Below are 19,270 nucleotides of genomic sequence, written 5' to 3'. Positions count from 1 at the left end.
AAAACTCCTCCATGACTACTATCAACTGGCATTCAAGTTTTGGCCTCAATCCAAGTTTTGCAATAAGCAGAGAAGAGAGCAGAATATTTACAATGAACAAGCATTCTCAGGACGTTTCACCACAATAGTTTGCATTAGTTTGCTGGCTGTCACTTCTTTATGTACTGAATAGTGGTGTTCAATAACAGCTAAACAATAATTGAAATCTTGCTATCATACAGGCTGAGAAAGTAGCGCAAACTGAACATTGCCTACGTCTGAATTGTCTGTGACAGTATTGTACAAGAGAAATATTAGTGTGGGCATTGACAAATTCGACCCTTGTGAAGTTCTTGAATACAATAATGGCTATGTACCACATGTACAGCTCTCCATTTCCAACCGGACTACTGGCCATTGGTCAACCGAGTAAGCTAATTCTGAGGATCTATAGGTCCAGTTTACGAACCTCCTGGATCACCATTGTTAATGACCAATACCATCAGTCTTTGATGAAAAAAAACAGGATGGAACACGAGGAGGCGATGGGACGATTGCAGACAATCGATTAAAACTCCTGAAAAGCTTGAATGATCTGTTCAAGTTTGGCATGACTCTGCCAAGTGGCCAGTCAGGAGAGATTTACAATGGCTTTCTTGTAAGGCATGGGTAACACACAGGGCTGGACGTTTGCAGCAGTCAGTCGCACACTGTTCAGAATATTTGCAGAAGTGCTAGATGAACTTGACATAATATGATTTGGTTGAGGTTGTGATGGACTAAGAACGATCTCAGGAGCAGACCGAGGTGAAACTCGAGAGACATCTGTCTCAGAAGTTCCAGGATGAGACTGCCTGCTTTCTCTGAAGATAACAAATAAATTTGTAACCCTGAGTTGGAAATATATCAAGTTAACAAATCCCCATAACTAAACAAACAAAAAGCATACCCATTTATTGAGTGTCTCCCTCTCACGCACGATTCACTTCTTGATTTATTTTTCTCTCTCGTGCTGATAGTATTATCCTATCATGATCAAATAGAAACTTAGTTCAGAGTTATGATGCTAAAATTTCTTGTAGTAACTAATGGAAAAACCCAACACTTACAATAATTTTAATCCCTGCAAATGCTTGCAGAGAACCATGTCCGTTGTAGTGGTCTGAGAGTTGTATGAAGGGATGTTCGAGCAACATGTTGGCAGTTGGTCTCTCTGCGGGGTTTCTACGGAAGCAACATTGCAGGAAGTCCTTAGCATCATTTGACAATGATTCAGGTATTGTTGGGTTTTTATGCAAGACTTTAAACATAGCTGCAGCCTGTGATTGACACAACAAATTACAATTTATATCTCCATTAACCAAAGAAATATACATCATAAATCAGACAAGTAACTAAAAAACAATTAGGATTGAAATATGTGTTATTACAAGTATAACTCAGACGACAACTCAAAACATTCCATATTTTCAACATTTAATTAGGTCTACGGACAATATGCATGCATTCAACCTTAACCGAACAATATGTTCATATGAAATTTCTTAAAATCTTAATTTAAGCAAAAACTCACTTTCAATAATCATGGTAGTAACTTTGAATTTACATTAATTTCGAGAATGCTTAATGATAGCAAAAGATCCATGTAGCCGATCCTCAATGGTGGGATATTACGGCTTGTGTTGTTGTTGTTTTATATATGCCCATGGCAAGAAAGGCTACCAAGCTATTTGAGAAATTTGATATAAAACAAGAATATCTAGGGAAGAATTAGCAAAAATTAAGAGGCAAAGAAGAAAGAGGCTGCTACTATGGAAAAATAAAAGAAAAGAGGGAACTGAATGGGAAAGAGGAGAAAAGGAGATAAATAAAGAAAAGAGGGAATTGAAAAAGAAAGAGGAGAAAAAAGACAAAAACAAAGAAAAGAGGGAATTGAATGAGAAAGAGGAGAGGAGGATGTAGTGGGTACTGGTCCGAGCAGTAGAGTACCAGTATGTCCACCTGGCAGTATACCTATACCCGTATGGTATCTATCTCGGACCAAGAAGAACTGCCTGGTCCACATGCTGATTGGCCCGGTAAATACTAATCTGTACCAACCAGTATGGTTGAAATTAAAATGCTAGATAGAGGCTGCCGATGCTTTTGGTCAATATGATCTGCCTCTACTAAGTCCTTTTCAATTCCGAAAGAACCGAGTTCCGGGAGAGGCTATAGATGCATATCCACCAAGGGGAACAAAACAAATTATGTCGGAAGTTATCCCAAAAACATAAGAAAGAAGCATCAAGTACGTAATCACTCATCTAACTGCTCGAAAATTAAAATAAAAATTGCTTTGTTATTTAATAAGCTTGAAATAACAGAAGAGTTGATAAGCTAAAACATTTGTCTATTTAATGATAATATCCATTAAATAGTCATTCTTAATTTGCATATCAACCAACATTGGCTTCTTGATCTCACAAAAAGTGGCCTCATTTTCGAACAATAATGTGCACATCGTTGTCAAGATAAGTGATCTCAAAAAAACAAATGTTGTTAATTTCTCCATCAAATAACGTGAAATAGTTTACACTTAATCATTTAAACTAGCCACTTACTGAAACCTTTAACTAAATATAATATTACAAATTTTCTTTCTAACTTTATATACGACAGTTTGTTCATCATTATGAACCAATAGAATATCACAAATAAAACCTGCTCAAGCTATTGACAGAATTTTAACAAAATTTAAGAATGTTTGCCTTTGAGGTCTTCGAACTAAGTAAAATTAGCTACCAAATGTTTACAAGTTAATTTTAACATATTAAGGGATCACAAGAATCATATGATCAACAAAACTCAACAGATCCATTTACATATAGGAAATCAATTTATCCATAACTATAACTTGATTAAGCAAGAAACTATCAGCAACACAAACTCATTCAACCAACAATTCTCAGATTGGGCTCATATGTTTAATCAGCATTACTATTATCTTCAATAAAACATTATAAAGAAAGTTTCTACCTACACAGATTGTATATTCTAATTTGACTGGAGAAACTTCCGGAGCTAATAAGTCTTAAAGAATTGGCAATCTGACATCAGAACATCTATTACTTGCAAGTGACAACATAGAACCTTTAACTATATATAGCTAGTCATACACAACATCAATGAAAAGGAACATTTACCCCTTCTAAACCACTCCAAGGCTGTTTTCCTGTAAACATCTCGATAATGGTACAACCCAAGCTCCAAATGTCAACAGCAAGATCATAACCAATATCCTTGTTCATTGTAGCCTCCATCACCTGAACAGAGGAAAGAGTAGGTTCAAGAATTACAAAGTAGTTATGGACTAAGAATGTGACACTAGGAGAACTCCAAGACTTGAATGCATGGACCAAATTTCAACTTAATAGGTGCATCTCATTCAAAGGCTTAGTTTTGTCACTATGGATACTTCATGTACGAGCATAGAGGTATACACAATAATTTGGAATCACATTCTACAGAAGATATCCTTTTGATTCAACAGTTTTACATGGTCATAGAAGTAAAAGGTACATAATATAAAGTTCCAAGAACAAGAAACTAACTCCCACATGCACAATGGAGTAGAAATATAAGAGAGGAGAATTTTGAAGAAAATTCCTGAAAAAGGAAATGGCAAAAGGACAAAAGTGCTGTTAGGATTGTTTGCAATGATAAGGTTCAGCCACAATAACAAATGGTAAATGTCATCATCTTCATATGTAAACTGTACAGACACATGAAGAAATAAATACTGCAGTTTCAAGCCATGTAATCAATTTATTATAGAAGGGTGAATATCAGAAACAAGGTTGTCAGCACCAAAATAATTTCTGAAGCAAAATGCTTCAGTAGTAACTAGTAAGTATAGTAACTCAAGTAAAATCATAGAGATTTCAAGGTCACATATAACTGCAAGTGAGAGGAGATGGCCATGATACATTTAATCAAACACTAAAGAATCCTTGAACCAAATGAATCCATAGGTTGGACGGTATCAAATTAGTAAAGATGTGCAAAGCTTTGCAGACATTTCTTGTTAGTTGTCTACATAGGTACTTTCAAAAATTTGGTGATTGAGAATGCTCAACAGTTTGGGTCACATTATGTTTAGTTCATAACAAAATGAGACTATAGTCCCACAATAATTTCCTCTGGACAGTTCAAGACAAACTGACCTTGTGAAAACTAATTGGTCCGACAAACTTCCTTAGTGAAATGGCCTTCATCAGCATCCTGTTACAGCGGTCAGCATGTATGACGAAGAACTCTCCTAGTGCTTACTAATAACACTTTCAAATCATACTTGTTTTGCATATCCATTAAATAAAAAAATCTTCCTTGGTTTAACAATGACAACTCCACAAAGACTCTCTCTCTCTCTCTCTCTCTCTCTTGTTGAGACAACTTGATGCAATTAGATGTGCTCATTACACTGTAACTCATCTTCCTTGAAGTATCTCAAACTCTGTGCAAAATCCCTTCTCAGAAGAAGGTGTTTGGTTACCAGTTCCTTTATGTTGCCAAGATTTGCTCGAGCCATACACTCTTGATTTAAAGCCAAGATAAATTATGATTAATCTTGCCACAGTTTTGAATCTATTTAACAAGAAAGAAAATTTTCCCAGGGAAGATGAATGACATACTCTGTATTGCTACAGACAGTAAATTTAGAGGCTCTTTGTTGAATCTTTGGTTCTTAGATCTGGTAAAATCTAACTCCTATGAACTATCTTTTGATATTCGTATATTCTTATAATCAAGTAAACAAAAGAAAAAACAAAAGATCAACAAATTCAAGCTCATAGAAAATCACTTCCAAAAGGAGATAAGCACACAAGGGAATTACCTCTGGAGCCATCCAATATGGTGAACCCTTTAATGAACGAGTTCCGGCTACCCCACTTAGCTGATCAATGTGGAAAAAACAACAATGAGCCGCAAGTCACACTTTCACAAACAAATGACATGTGAACATGTAGAGAAGATTGACTAACACTTGAATATATGCATGTGACTAAGTATGCACCCATGCGTATATGTACACATGCATGCATCTACTAAATATATATGACATGCACGGTTGTGTAGTTAATTTATGCATGTTAGAATACGAGGGTGGTAACCATTGTGCCCATGTGGTATTTATGTATGCATTCATGTACTTGTATAAGCAAAACATTTGTATATACATGTTTACATATACATGTGTGCTAAAATACTAGGGCAAATTAACATTGTACATGTGCTATCAAAGGGTAGCCTTGATAGAAAGAATTTACACCAAAAATAGGATAAAAAACAAAATTGAATCAGGACAATCCTATACACAGTGCTAACACAAAATATCCTGCCATTTAGAATAGGGTGAGGACACAAAATATGCTATCCAAAGACATGAACCTATTAGAAGTCCTGAGACTCACTTAGAAATCATCAACATAAGTAAATCATGCCTAACAAAACAAATGAAACAAAATTCTCTCCAGTAACAAGACTAAATCTGAAATCAGTACTTTAGTCTTGCAATTCTCATTGAATCTTCCAATTTCAAAACTTAACTCTTGCTGTCTAAACCTATAATGGACTAATGGAGCACCTGCTCATATAAAAAATGCAACCATACAAGCTCAACCTTCACATTTAAGGTACAAGAATGTTACATAAGGTTCACTGTACAGCTCACTTGGTCAAAGATTAAGGTGTTTCGCAGCATGTGTATAGAGCCAGAACAGGCACAAGATAGATGTTCACTTGTTAATACCAGTATATACTCTATAAATGCGGGCAAACTTTTTCCTCATACCTCAGTATAAAGAAGAGAATGTCATGTGAATTATATAATGCAGTACGTGATAACCCTTGGCTAGCTAACATCACCACAGCATGCATCAACATGGTCCTTATCTAAGATCATTACAATACAGAACCAACAATGGCAAAAAGCAATCAGCACATGTTACAAAGTTTCATTTTACATGTTTTCATTATTTATTTTACCTGAATAGAGAGAGGTTGTAATCTCGCCACCCAACAAAAACCCACTGAGATGAACATATATAACTCTCCAATAATGATCGCTAATCAATATTCTAAAGAGCAGATCTACGAGGCCATGTGTATTGATGCCTATGTTGATTGGCCAAAAGACTGCATCGCATTCACCATATGTGGAAATAACATGAGCTTATCTGAATAATCAGACCAAAGTTGACATGTGCCACCGCACAAAGGCACAAGTGCATCTGCACAAGACCGCATGACGTCACATGATGGTTTTTAATCCAAATAATGTTTGAATTCTATATTTCTACTTAAGTATTTTTCAAGGGTGTTCAACTTAAATATCATTGAAAGTCTGAGATTATAACATAATATTTGAAATTTTTATCAATTTTGTGACTGTCCCATTTTCTTATGGTTATAAAATGTCATCAGATAGTTCAAAATGACAGGGAGCTTATCCACTACATCCATAAAGAAGAGTCTAATCCAATATTTCTTGTCATAGAGTCTAGTCCAATATTTCTGGTCCTTCAGCGACAATTGTGCCAGATCCCTGAACTTCAAATAGAAAGCTACAATCTTGAAAAAAAGGCATATGGACCCATCCCACTCTGTACTAAGTTAAGTACTCTTCGGTCCCACTCTGTATAGAGTTAAGTATTTGCTTCAGCTTGGAGAAGATGCCAAGTTTGGCTTCTTTATTACATTATTATGTGTTTGTACGAAAATTTTCTTTCTATACATGCTATGCTGTCATCTAAAATGAAGTGTCATTATATTTCTTGCAATATATTTGTAATAATCATTTTATATTCTTTTAAATTATTTTTATGCATTTAAAACTAATCTTGCATATTAGCCTGCATACCACATGCAAATTGCAGTGACATAACCACATAAATACCACTCCCACTTTTTAAAACCTTATTCTAGCAAAATAACTTGCCTAATCTGTGTCATACCATATTAGGATTCTTGGATGCTAGTTAATCACAAAATAGGACTCTTTGAACTCCCTAAAATAGCAATTAGAATAACTACAAATCATAGAATCTTAGAAAATACAAATATAACTGCTATTAGGATTTGGCAAAGAGGCTTGGTTGGGCCCCCCTGGAAGTAATTTAGGAAGATCCTTCTTTCTCCTCCAATTTGAGTAGTGAGTTACCCACAAGCTAGACCAAGACCTGTACATGCTCGACCACAGATGCAACAGGTCATGACAGGCTGTCTTGCTCAAATATGCTGAAATAAGGTGCTCTTGGGCTCTCCAAACCTGTGAAAAATTGTCTCAAGCTGAACTGGCCCTTATTTTGGCCTTTATGATGGTGAAAAGGTCTAATCTTAGGATAGCACTAGCCCTGGCTAGAGCCTGGACTGATTACAAATTAGGGTTGCGCTACATTACAACAAAAACAAGCTAAAAAGACCTAAATTAAGCAATACATGGAACAATTTTCAATCTACTTATGTCTATTATTTTGTCAATCTCCAAAATAATAAACAATCATAAGTTTATCCAAAAACTGCAGACAATTACCTATCTACATAAGTGTGATGCATAATTGAACAGACACATGAACTGGTCATCTATAAAATGATTATATTATTCATCTTCCCAGCTTTTTGAGATAGAAGTTGTAATAAACAATGTAGTGTCTCAAATTGTTATTCATTTAAGAAAGCAACAAGAACTGCATATTGTCTATTGCTATCATAAACCTTTACTAAACACAACAATCAATTAAAAAGAAAGACATGATCACTGGCTGTTATTTCATATTATAATAGACTCAGTGTAGCAAAATATCCAGAAATGGCCACAGGCAGCTAGCCCAGTGCAGAAGACTCCTACGGTCCTACCAATGTAGGATCTGGGAGGATCAATCACAAAGTACTATCCTCGTAAGAAAAATTGATGTTTCTTTGTAGAAGTAGCAACAAAAAGGCGCGAGTAAATGGAGTCTGTTTCGATCACAGAATCACACTTACATGTTTTGCCATCCCAAAATCAGCCAGCTTAACAACGCCACGTGCATCAACAAGCAAATTTGCTCCTTTGATATCCCTGCATGAACCAATATTTAGGATACCATGATCAGTCCATATAGTAGATTGAATTTTCTGGAGCACACCAATGAAAGGCAAGAAAGGTTAACAGAAAAAACAACTTAATGAACAACTTTTATAACACTAAGCAAATTTAAGTTGAGAACTAACAAAGAAAGATATCATTTTATACTTTAATTCTTTTATAGGTAAGGAAAGAAGAAATGAAATCAACGACAATGATTTGGATGAATTTCCTATTGACACCTGTCAATTACAAAGTGATCAAATGGAAACAAGAACCTCAGTAATAAATTTGAAAGCTAGATAAAGTAAACAGGGCAGGGAAATGCACAAGGCTCCTAACAATGCCTCTGGATGAAATAAGGAAACACCTAAGATCTAAGACTCAACTTACCAAACAAGAGGCTTGATCAGGGCCATGCTTAAGCATCCCATATGTCAAAATAAAACATGGCATATCACTAACTTGTCAAATACATTTACTTCCAACTATGGATCAACAACCTTACCATATACACTCCTATGCAAGGTTTGCTGTTTTGGGTACCGAACCTGTCTTGGCAATTTGTCAAACCGATATGTACCGATGTACCAACACACGGTATGCCGATGCGTACTGGTGTTTTAGCAAGGAAGAAAAACAAGGAGAAGAGGAAGGAGCGATGGAGGAATATAGGAGGAAGAAGGAAGAAGGAAGAAGAGGAAGCGATGGAGGAGGAAGAAGAAAAAGAAAGAAGAGGAGAAGAAGCAACGACAACAACGAAGGGGTCGCGACAATGGCAACAACGAGGCAGTGGCAGCGTTATTGTATGCAAGAAGAGGGCTCACATTTGCGAGCCCTATTTTTTTATCCTTTTTTAACGCTGAGTTGGACAAGCCTCACCACTTTTTTGAGTTTTTTATTATTTTAACTGGATCGCCTAAAACGGGGGTGGTCTGCATATTAGCCCACGCCCGGACCGATACATACCGCTCGTATTGTACCATTTTGGGCGGTACAACAGTCCTTGTTCCTATGCTATAAGTCCAAAATCATCATTTGCAATTCAGAAAAAAATGTTATCTACAAAAAAATAATTCAAATCAAACACAGAATCTTGACAATATATTTGATCTTCAAATCCAGTTAAGATCCCATATCTTGTAACCATGAACATCACCAGCATAAATAGCAAGGTTCATAATTTCGTACCATACCGGAGTTTCGAACTCAGCTCAGTACGGTATAGTATAACTATACCGAGCGATACGTTTCGATATACCACTCGCTATATATATATATATATATATATATATATAAACTACGTCGCCTCGATACTCCCCACGCTCTACCCACGTGAGGAGGTTTCCTTCTCCCCGTGCGAAAAAAAAAAGAAAGAAAGGTGACGTTGTCGAGGCGACGTCGCTTGGTTTTTGCCCACGTGGGGAGAAGAAATTGTTTCCTTCTCCCCATGTGAAAAAAAAAAGAGAGAGAAAGGCGACGTCGCCCGGTTTCCTCTCGCAAAAAAAAAACAAAGAAAGGCAACATTGCTCGGTTTCTGCCCGTGCGGGGAGAAGAAACCCACGCAAAAAAGAAAGAAAAAAAAAAACGCCTCGTTCTTTTTACTTGCATGGGGAGAAGAAACCACTTCTCCTCGCGACATCACGGAGGCTTCTTCTCTCCCCGCGGGGATGAGGAGAAGTCGTCGAGGCCTCATCGCCTCAGACGAGGAGGCGACATCATCTGCGGCGTCTGACGAGGGAGGGCAACTACGGATCTTCAGGTTTTCTCTTTTCTTCTCCCTCCTCTTTCTTCTCTCTTTGCTAATACATCGATCAATTTAGGACGATAACGGAGCGGAAACAACCCCAATCGACGCTACCGCCCGGTAGCAGGCGGTCCACGTACCGGTCTGCTGACAAACCGGTACATACCGCCCGCTACGGGTCGTATTATTTGAAATTAAAATCCTTGCTGAATAGTACATTTTCTGATTAACAAAATGTACTCACAAGCAAACTTGATTGTGGCATGGGATGATAAGGAAAAAGGGTGACTTGTAGAAGACACGACTGGAGATAAAAGCTATGGACTACCACTTCCATTTAGTATGTATATTCTACACAAGAAACTTCTATACACAATCTGAAGCTAGTCCTCAATCACAATACTTGTTCACTTTCTCCATGATGTCAAATCTACTATAGCCTTCTCCAGATGAAACTGCAGCTTCTAATCCAAAGGCAAAGTGATATAGGAATTCCAATATCTCAACCATCTTATACCCAGGGATTGTTGTATCGCCTGAAACGATACGGTTTTTGCAGTACATACCGGTCCGGGTGTGGACTGATATGCGAACCACCCCGTTTCAGACGATCTGCATTAAAATAATAAAAAAAATCAAAAAGTGGTGGGCCCCAGTCCATTTCAGTGTTAAAAAGAAAAACATATTAGGGCTCTTCTTGCGCATGAAGCCGCGGCACTGCCTCTTCACCGCTGCGATGTTGCAGCAACACTACCTCTTTACTGATTTGCCACTATGATGCTGCAGCAGCGCTGACTCTTCGTTGCTTTGCTGCTGCGATGCTGCAGCGGCACCGCCTCTTCATTGCTGTGATGCTACTGCTTCCCTTCAACACTGCCGCTGCTTCCCAGGTATCACTGCACTTCTTCTACAACTCCTTTTCTTCTTCTTCTTCCTTCTTCCTTTCTCCTTCCTCCTCTGTTCCTCCATCGGACCTTCCTCTTCAACCTTTTTTTCTTCCTCGTAGAAATATCGATACGCACCTACATGCTATGTGTTGGTACACCAATACGGAGCGGCACGGCTGGCCGACCAACACACTGGCTTGGACTGGTAAGTCAAACCTTGCTTATACCAATTATTCAAGCAACAAAAGAAAAGCATATAGAAAGCCAAATGTCAACAAACAAGTCATAGGCAATAACTAGCTTAAAAAAGTTCTACGAAAGATGATTCCTTTAAATAATTAAAAGAGTGCATGACCAAGACTTTCCATTACCATGTCTAAATTGAACAATACTTGCTTGGTTGCTAATTAATGTAACAAGACAAATATGATCTTTAAGCCAACAACAAACTAGAATCCAAACATTATGCAACTCATAAAAGAACAAGGAAAAAGCCATATGTTAAATATGTCGAGAAATAACAACACCGACAAAGCCATAAGTCCCAACTATTTGGGACGACTAGATGGATTTTTTGCAGCTACTGAGTAATGTAAAAAAACTATATGTTAAGTTCAAAGTACTTAAATCTTTATTTATAGTTTCTATTAAGGTATTTTTAGATCTTCCTCTACCTCTCCTTGTACAACTAACATTAATTATTTCACCTCTTTTGACCACTACATCTGGAGATCTCCTAAACACATACATATACAATCTTAATCAATTTTCTCTCATCTTATCCTCTATCGATGCGATATCTAATTATTGATCAATAAAAGTATTTCTTCTCCTATCTTTCCTCGCAGCTTCACACATCCATCTCAATATTCTCATCTTGGCAACACAGACTTTTTGTATATGTTGTGTCTTAATTACCCAACACTTAGATCGATAAAGCATTTTTGGTTTCACGATTATCTTATAAAATTTTTCTTTAAATCTCAAAGATATCCAATAATCATACAAGACTATGATAGCCCTCGTCATTTAATCATCATTTTTTTACTTCATGAATAATATCATCATCGATCTCTCCAACTTGCTAAATATGTCAAAGAAACAAAAAAAAAATTATGCACTCCTCAAGAATAAAGATGACTTCTAATTAATCAATTAATCAACTTAGAAAATACAACTAAATAGGTACATACCTATGCATTATATCTTTACCATGCAAGTAGGCTAACCCTTTGAGAATATGGTGGGTAAAATTGCGGACAACTGATTCTGTCATAGCTCCACAATGCTGGTGAACATATTTATTGATCGAACCAGGATGAACATATTCAAGATATATGTAAAACTGGTCATCAATCTGCACATAAAAAAGAAAAAAGATACATCTAAAATGTTTTGCGAAAGAAGGGAGCACAAAAGTAGCAGTATAACCAACAAAAACTCACTGTTTCACTCCCATAATATTGCACAACATTTGGATGCCTAAATTCGCTGAGAAACTTTATTTCCTGCAAAAATGAGGGAGAAAAAGGATGATCAACAGGCATACAACCAACTTTAAAGTTCAGACAAATGAAATCACTAAAATAATAAAGAGAACTTATAACAAAATTAATAATAATACACTATAACAGTAGCTAAACAACACACCACTTAGAAAAGCACTACAATAGTAGCAAAACAACAGCCCACTTAGAAACAGTACTTATCAGTCAAGATTATTCAAGGTTTTGAACTTTGAACATTAGCCATCTCAGATATGATCCAAGAAATTATCAATCTAAATAAAAAAGGAAACAGTTCCTACAGACGTGAAAAAATGATTATAATAATCACTTGAGAATTGCATAAATTGATACAAAAAATTAACCTGTTCCAACTGTTTTATGCATTCAGCTGATTTGGCATCATCAGGAATTATATTAACTTCTTTCATTGCACATAAAGCTCCAGTGTGTCTGCAAAAGAAATTAAGTCAAGTGAAAGCATAAGAAAGAGATGTTAAACCCATCCATCAAACAGGAAAATATACAGACATGTTGGTGGCTTCATAAACATTGCCAAATGTTCCACTTCCAATGAGATTTCCTTTCTTCCACTGACTTCTCATAGATAATAGCTCAGAATTTGTACCATAGTTATGAGAGAACCCTGATTGCGAAGGAGGTGCAGCAACAGGAGGCAGAGGAAGTGGGTGAACACTAATGTTACCACCATTTTCTTGGCATGAAGCAGAATTATCTAACATTTTTCTATGCAATGGGGAAGAGGGTGTAGTAGGATTTCTGGTTCTTAAGACAAGACTTTTAGCTGTTTGATCAGGACCACCAATAAATTCCTCAGATGAAGTCTGCAGAGGGAAAACAGATTCTCTATCTGTGGATGACATCTCTGTAGCTGACCTTACTTGAAGCCCTCGAGTTGCAATGGTGGAAAAGTCAACATTATTTGATCTCCGAGGACTACTTATAGGACTCCAGACAGGACTTGAGAACCCACTTGCTGGAGCACTTTTAGCAGGGATATTAAGCATAAAGTTAACATATCCTGCAGAATTTGGATCTTGAAATCTCTTTCTGTGACGTCTAAAAGTAAATCCATTCAATGAGATGCCGCTGCGCTCTGAACTTCTGCGCAAACTCTGGTGAGGAAACCCGCTGCAAAAAATAAGCAAAAAATCTTAAAGTACCCACAACAAGACCAACAACATTGTTGCTTATACAGAAGCAAAGCGATTATCTTCATAGAGCAAAATATAATTTGGTTGATAAATCAAATTATGAGGTGTATATGGGAAAAGAGCCCCCAAGAAAATTGAAAGAAAGGACCACCAGAAGAATGTCAAGAAACAAAATGAAAGATCTAGATCTGGTAAAGTCAACATGAAGAATCACATAAAAGAACACTAACCCCAAGAAACATACACCACAAATAATGCATATTTAATTCTATGTTATGCATTACCAAATTTCTGTAGTAAGTTCTCCAGTAAATTTTATTTAGAAGACTCAAAAAAGAAAGTGGAGACTGAAAATTATGAAAAACAAGAAGGTGCCACAGCACTTGGTGTATCTGTAGGCAACTTACTCATGCTTTTTGGTAGAATCCTGGTCCATGGTTACATCTTATTTAATGCTTTCTGTGGCAGGTTATCTAACAAGCTCAGGGACCTCGTTTCATCATCATGTTTATATCAGAGACGCAAGCTTTAAGCATGCACTTGAGCCAAAATGGTGGCTGTGTAGCATGGAAAAGCACATGGTTCCTGCTAAAAATAATGAATATGATGGCAAATGAAACATACAAATATTAAACAAAGTGCTGATGTACTATAATAGAATGGATGACTGCGATCGGTGAAGATAGCAGAGGTTAAGAAGGAAGAAAGAGAAAGAGGAAGAATGGAGGAGGAATACCAGAAAAGGGATGAGCGATGAGGCAGAGGATGGTGATCGGGTGAAGACAGCAACTGGGTGAAGTCAGTGATCCAGTGAAAGCGGTGGTTAGGACGAAGAGAAGGAGAACGTGGAAGTCTCACAGGGCCCTAACGAATCAAGATATAATATAACATATGTATATTTGATTAAAGCAGACCAGACCACTCGAAATGGGTTGGGTCCACATGCCAGTTCACAACCGGACTAGTAAATATTGGTCGGTATGTATTGGCCGAGGCGAAAAGATGTTTGTTGCCACGAGGAATAACTATAAATTTATTCCTAAACCAAGCAATTCTGATTGACAGAATCCTTGATAGAGTACACACCCAAGATTCACCACCTTGTCTCAACAAATCCAAAGTAAACATATCAAATTGGAAAATGAAAGGAATTAGATTAATTATCAAGATTGGTATGGAGGACGTCAGATAGTGTGCACTGTTAGTTAGAAAAATCCAACATGGTCAGAAAAACACAAACTTGTTTTCAGTAACCTTGAATAACCTTGAATATGATTATGCTCTTCGCTGTGGTTGATTACCTTCATGACTGTCAAAATTCTGCAACTATTTGGTTCCCCCATATAAGAACAGTGCCCAGACAGGTTCTTCAAATATTTTAAGTGCCCAACAATGAGAAATTGGGATAGTACTCTTTTAAGAGAAAAAAGCATCAGAAGTAATAAAACAATAGGGAAGGTTAACTTCTTCACATAATGGCACTTACAAGTTGGAAGAAATTTACAGATAAATTTCCTTAAATGATTAAGATTTCAGCTGTTGAGTTACAAATTTGTGTTGTGAGCTAACTCTTACTAATATCAGTACAAGGTCTACAACCAAATAATAAATACAGGTTGCTAATAGGTCTACAACCAAATAATAAATATAGGTTGCTATAGGCTGGAGAATTGGTTAAACACAAACCTGTGTAGAGTTATCTCTATCATTTTGTAGGTTAGTTTGGAACCTTTTAAGCAACAAGGGGTTTTCGATTAAATTGTTAAAGCATATAACTGCTAAATATGGAGCTTAAATTGAGCTTAAATGTCAATTACAGAAAGGTCAGCAGCCACTTCCCCTCATCTAGCCCTCTGGATTGACAAGATCCTTTTCTGAAGCCCATCCTTAAGAAAAAAGACCATCCCAAAATTAACCAATAAAATACACAAGTACAGATGTCATATGATGTGAGATCTAAAGACTTAAGGGCTTTTTTCTATTTTTTTTATCAAATCAAAATGCAAACTTTGATTAGACAAAAGTACACTGGTGTTCTAAAACTTGTGTCGCAACCAAAATAAACTTTTAACAGCAAGTTCCTGTAAAATATGTTCAAGGTTGGCATCTCGCATAACGAATGTTTAACCATATAAAGAAGAAACCACTTCTTGCTAAAGAAAATATAGTTCTGCATTCTATCTAGTATCTACTGAACTATTTACCATAGTTAATTAGGATTTGTAACACCCTGTACTCCACTTGGTTTTGCTTGTCATTCTCCTAGGCTCGCTTGGCAGGCCTTTCTCTCAATATTTTCTTTGCCTATCTTAAAGATATGATTTATTCATTGAACATTTTTTCATAAATCATCAAATACTTTATCCTAAACAATAGTTTGGGAAAACCAATGTACATGGAGCCATGAAATTCTGCCACAGAAATTATCGAAAGCACAAAATTGGTCCCAAAAGGAGAAGGGAGACAGACACTACAGAGTCAAGGAGGCAAATCCGAAGTCTGTCAATTAAGGCTAGAGCATATAGTTGAAGTCTGAATTGTTATGACCAAAATATTAAAAATGACACCATAAACAATACACTTGGGAGTTTTTATTTTTTAATATTTAGATAGGGAACAATAAGCCACACAAATTGTTGAATAGCAAGCATAAAGAACAACAACTTACACAAGCTTTGGCGATATAAAGATAACACAAGATTTTTGAAAAATTAAACCAAATGCTGCAATTATTATTTAGATAACCCACGACCCATTTAAACATTCAAGAGAAACCAATAAACAAAGTTTGCAGCGTCAAAAAAATTCATACTAAATCAACTTCTTCAAATCAGCTGATTCATGAAAGTAAGTCAAAAAAATAAATTCCTGCTACTTATCAGTTAAACACCGAATTTTAGTTATTCGCTTTGCTACAAAAAGATTGACATGACTAGGATATGAAAGGGAATTAGAAAGACTCTAACCTTCCAACTGCACCACCCAAAAAAGCCTTCTCGTTGATCGGATCCACCATGGAGGAACACTCAGCAGGCGCATGAGTCGTTTCATTGCCCTCAGATCTACTTGAAGCCCCTTTTGGTGAGGGCAGAGGGCAACCCGCCAATTTTGGTGATGAAAACCCTAACCCCAGAGCCGGCGTACACTCCCGATGAGGGGACGCAGGTGCCGTCGCCACGAACTCGGGCAATGGAAGCGGCCGCGGTAGCAGAATCAGGGATGACGATATCCGGCCTGGGTTGCAGTTTAGATTGCTCGAGCGCGGTGACACAGGCGTCGAGCTCACGAAGCAGGGGCCGGCGGTGGCGCCAGTGTCGAACGACAACCCACCGACCTTGATGTCGGAGAGCTTGGGACGCTCGTGCTGGCGGGCGACGCGGCGAGAGCTCCAGGGGAGGTGGAGGTCCCTGGACCAGCTACGACCGACAGGGGAGGATGCGATTGAGGCGGGGGAGGACGAGGACGAGGGCGAGGACGAGGAGGGCGAGACGGCGTTCTTCCGGTTCCACCAAGCCATCGCGCGGGCAAGGGTCGAACATGGTATGGAGGGAAATGCCTCAGCGCAGGAATAAGAGATCAGACCCTAACCCCGAGCTTCGATCAGCGATGGCGTCACCTGTGGAGAAGGCGAGGAAACTCCAGTATTGGACCGAAATGGAGGAGCGACGACGACGCTCGCGAGGAGCGCGACATATTTGGTCCAGTGTCACCGCCACGCAGCTTCAAAGGAAGCTGCACGCGAACTGAGCCATTCCCTGAGGTCAAATGGTTTATCTGACATTTTCCCCCTTTTGTTTTTCCTATTTTCTTTTATGCACTTCGAGTCATTAGAAAAGCAAAGGAATGCCCGAACCCGAACCTGAACACCCGAATCCGACTCATCCCGAATATATCAGAAACTATACTAATCAAAGATAAATATTTATACAATTAAAATTTAATTCTAATTAATACAAAATTTCACAATAAGAAATGTATTTGGCTTCTCTTATATCTGATAAATATATTTCCCTGTGGTGTTTAGGTAGGGAACAGTGTGACACGTCATTTGAAGAGGTCGTAACTAGTAAGTCAACGCTCCGGTGGATCCGCTGCAAATCTCACGGCTGCTACCACCTCGTAGTCTGTGGACCACGGCAGTATGATCACACGTGTCGCGCGGAAGACGTGCGCCGCGGCTTCGGCAAACCGAGTCCAAGTCCACCGTTGACGTCAATGCCACGTGACCATTCCTATACGGGCAGGCCGTACCAATTGGGCTTGGGGCCAAGTCAACCAAAGCAAAGCACTCGTTTGAAATCGAGCTGGTCTCTCTCCCTATCTTCGAGTTGTATGAGTGGGTCAACCGGTGTTTCTGACTTCGTTTGTTTAGACATTTAAATATGCATTGAGCTGGTCTCTCACTCAATCTTCGTGTTCCATGAGTGGGTCAACCGGTGTTTGTGACTTCATTTGTTAGACATTTAAATATGCTAGTTTACCGGATCATACACCTATCAATTAGAAGAGGTCTTTGTTATGTTCAGGATTGCAGACAATATATATATAGAATATGGCACATATGTCATTTGGTATGTCTAACTAGATGTTGGATTCAGTCACATGATCCAAGATCTTCTTGACAGAGTGAATCATTTGGTATGTCTACTGCGCCACAATTCTTTTAGCGATGAACTTTTTTTGTGTCTACGCTATTCGTGTCTCTCGTGTTCTTTAATTCTCCATGAAGCTCAGAAACACAATCAAGCTGCGAGAGAATTCAAGGTGCTATTTCATTTAAAGCCAATGGGAAGCAAGAAAAAACATGAGGAGGACGTAGTGTTTGTTGCATACCTCTGAGAAAAAGGGAGAGACGTCGTTCCCAAAATTCCAGGAAGTCAGGAAGACGGATCGATGCGACTCCAAAGATAGTCGAGATCGTCGCTCTGGGTTGTCTCGTACTGTGGATGATGATGGATGGGCTGCTGAGGCTGTGCCGCAAATGGCCCCTCGAATGGCTGCGCCGGAACCGACCCAAGAGTCGTCTGTCGCTGCTGGGTGTGCCGGTGCTGAGGCTGTACGACCAGTGGCCCTTGGGAGGGTTGTGCAGGAATCAACCCCGGATGGTGCCGCCGCTGCTGGTTGTGCTGCTGCTTGGTCTGGTGGTGAGGCTGTGCCACTGATGGCCACTGGATTGACTGTGCCGAAGCCAAGTCCATATGCTTCCGCTGCTGATGGTGATTCTGCTGCCTGTTGTAGGGCGGAGGTTGTGCCGCAGACGGCCATTGGAATGTCTGCGCCGGAAATGTCAGCGGCAGCTGAGGTTGTGTGGCAGATGCCCCTTGGAATGGCAGATGCTGCTGCTGGTGGGTGTGGTCCATGTGTTGCTCGAGTCGTGCCGCATAATTCCCTTGGAATTGCTGAGCCGGAACCATCCCCAGATGCTGCCGCTGCTGCTGGATGTGGTGCTGAGGATGCAGCGTAGATGATCCCAGGATTGACTGCGTGGGAAGAAACCCCATATGATGATGCTGCTGAATGCAGCGCTGAGGCTGTGCCGCAAATGACCCTTGAAATGGCTGCACTGGAGACAAATGCTGCCGGTGTTGCTGTGCCGCAGCTGACCCTTGTAATGGCTGCACCGGAACCAGCCCCAGATGCTGCTGCTGCTCGGTGTACTGCTGAGGCTGTGCCGCGGACGGCCCCTCGAATGGCTGTGCCAGAGGCAACCCCAGCCCAGAAGGAGGCCCTGCCGCCGCTGCCAACGTAATGCCACCACCAATCTGATCATTGTAGTCAATACGAACATCTGGAAATCCAATATTAGATCTCGCAAGTTGCTCTCCCTCTGCGATCACATCCATGATCTGCTGCTGCTGCTCCAGTTCATG

At 38.9% G+C, this 19,270-nt stretch overlaps 1 protein-coding gene across 2 annotated transcripts; it reads right to left on the bottom strand.

Annotated features, from left to right (window-relative positions):
• Positions 1–109: 109 nt before the first annotated feature.
• LOC135616871 (mitogen-activated protein kinase kinase kinase 5-like) lies at positions 110–17,163 on the bottom strand. 2 transcript variants are annotated; one of them, XM_065116571.1, is made up of 11 exons: positions 16,367–17,163; positions 12,757–13,377; positions 12,591–12,678; positions 12,166–12,228; positions 11,914–12,077; positions 8,005–8,080; positions 4,856–4,915; positions 3,165–3,284; positions 1,089–1,298; positions 929–1,005; positions 110–842 (listed from the first exon to the last, which is right to left on the bottom strand). In XM_065116571.1, the coding sequence occupies exons 1-11, from the start codon at positions 16,915–16,917 to the stop codon at positions 611–613; spliced, it is 2,262 nt and encodes a 753-aa protein (XP_064972643.1). In that variant the 5' UTR covers positions 16,918–17,163; the 3' UTR covers positions 110–610. The 2 variants fall into 2 exon arrangements, with proteins under 2 accessions (XP_064972643.1, XP_064972645.1); XM_065116573.1 differs by having other exon boundaries at positions 13,123–13,377; positions 16,367–17,162.
• Positions 17,164–19,270: the final 2,107 nt, after the last annotated feature.

The sequence above is a fragment of the Musa acuminata genome, chromosome BXJ2-7 (assembly GCF_036884655.1).
Source record: "Musa acuminata AAA Group cultivar baxijiao chromosome BXJ2-7, Cavendish_Baxijiao_AAA, whole genome shotgun sequence".
Classification (NCBI taxonomy): domain Eukaryota; kingdom Viridiplantae; phylum Streptophyta; class Magnoliopsida; order Zingiberales; family Musaceae; genus Musa; species Musa acuminata.
The sequence above is the reverse complement of the archived record's forward strand: the minus strand, read 5'-3'. Positions and strand labels throughout refer to the sequence as shown.

Coding starts and splice junctions, on each gene's coding strand:
- LOC135616871 (XM_065116571.1), bottom strand. CDS start 16,917: ATGGCTTGGTGGAACCGGAAGAACGCCGTCTCGCCCTCCTCGTCCTCG. Junction 12,229..12,590: donor GCATAAAACAGTTGGAACAG/GTTAATTTTTTG, acceptor TCATTTTTGCAG/GAAATAAAGTTTCTCAGCGA. Junction 843..928: donor GGGAGACACTCAATAAATGG/GTATGCTTTTTG, acceptor TGTTATCTTCAG/AGAAAGCAGGCAGTCTCATC.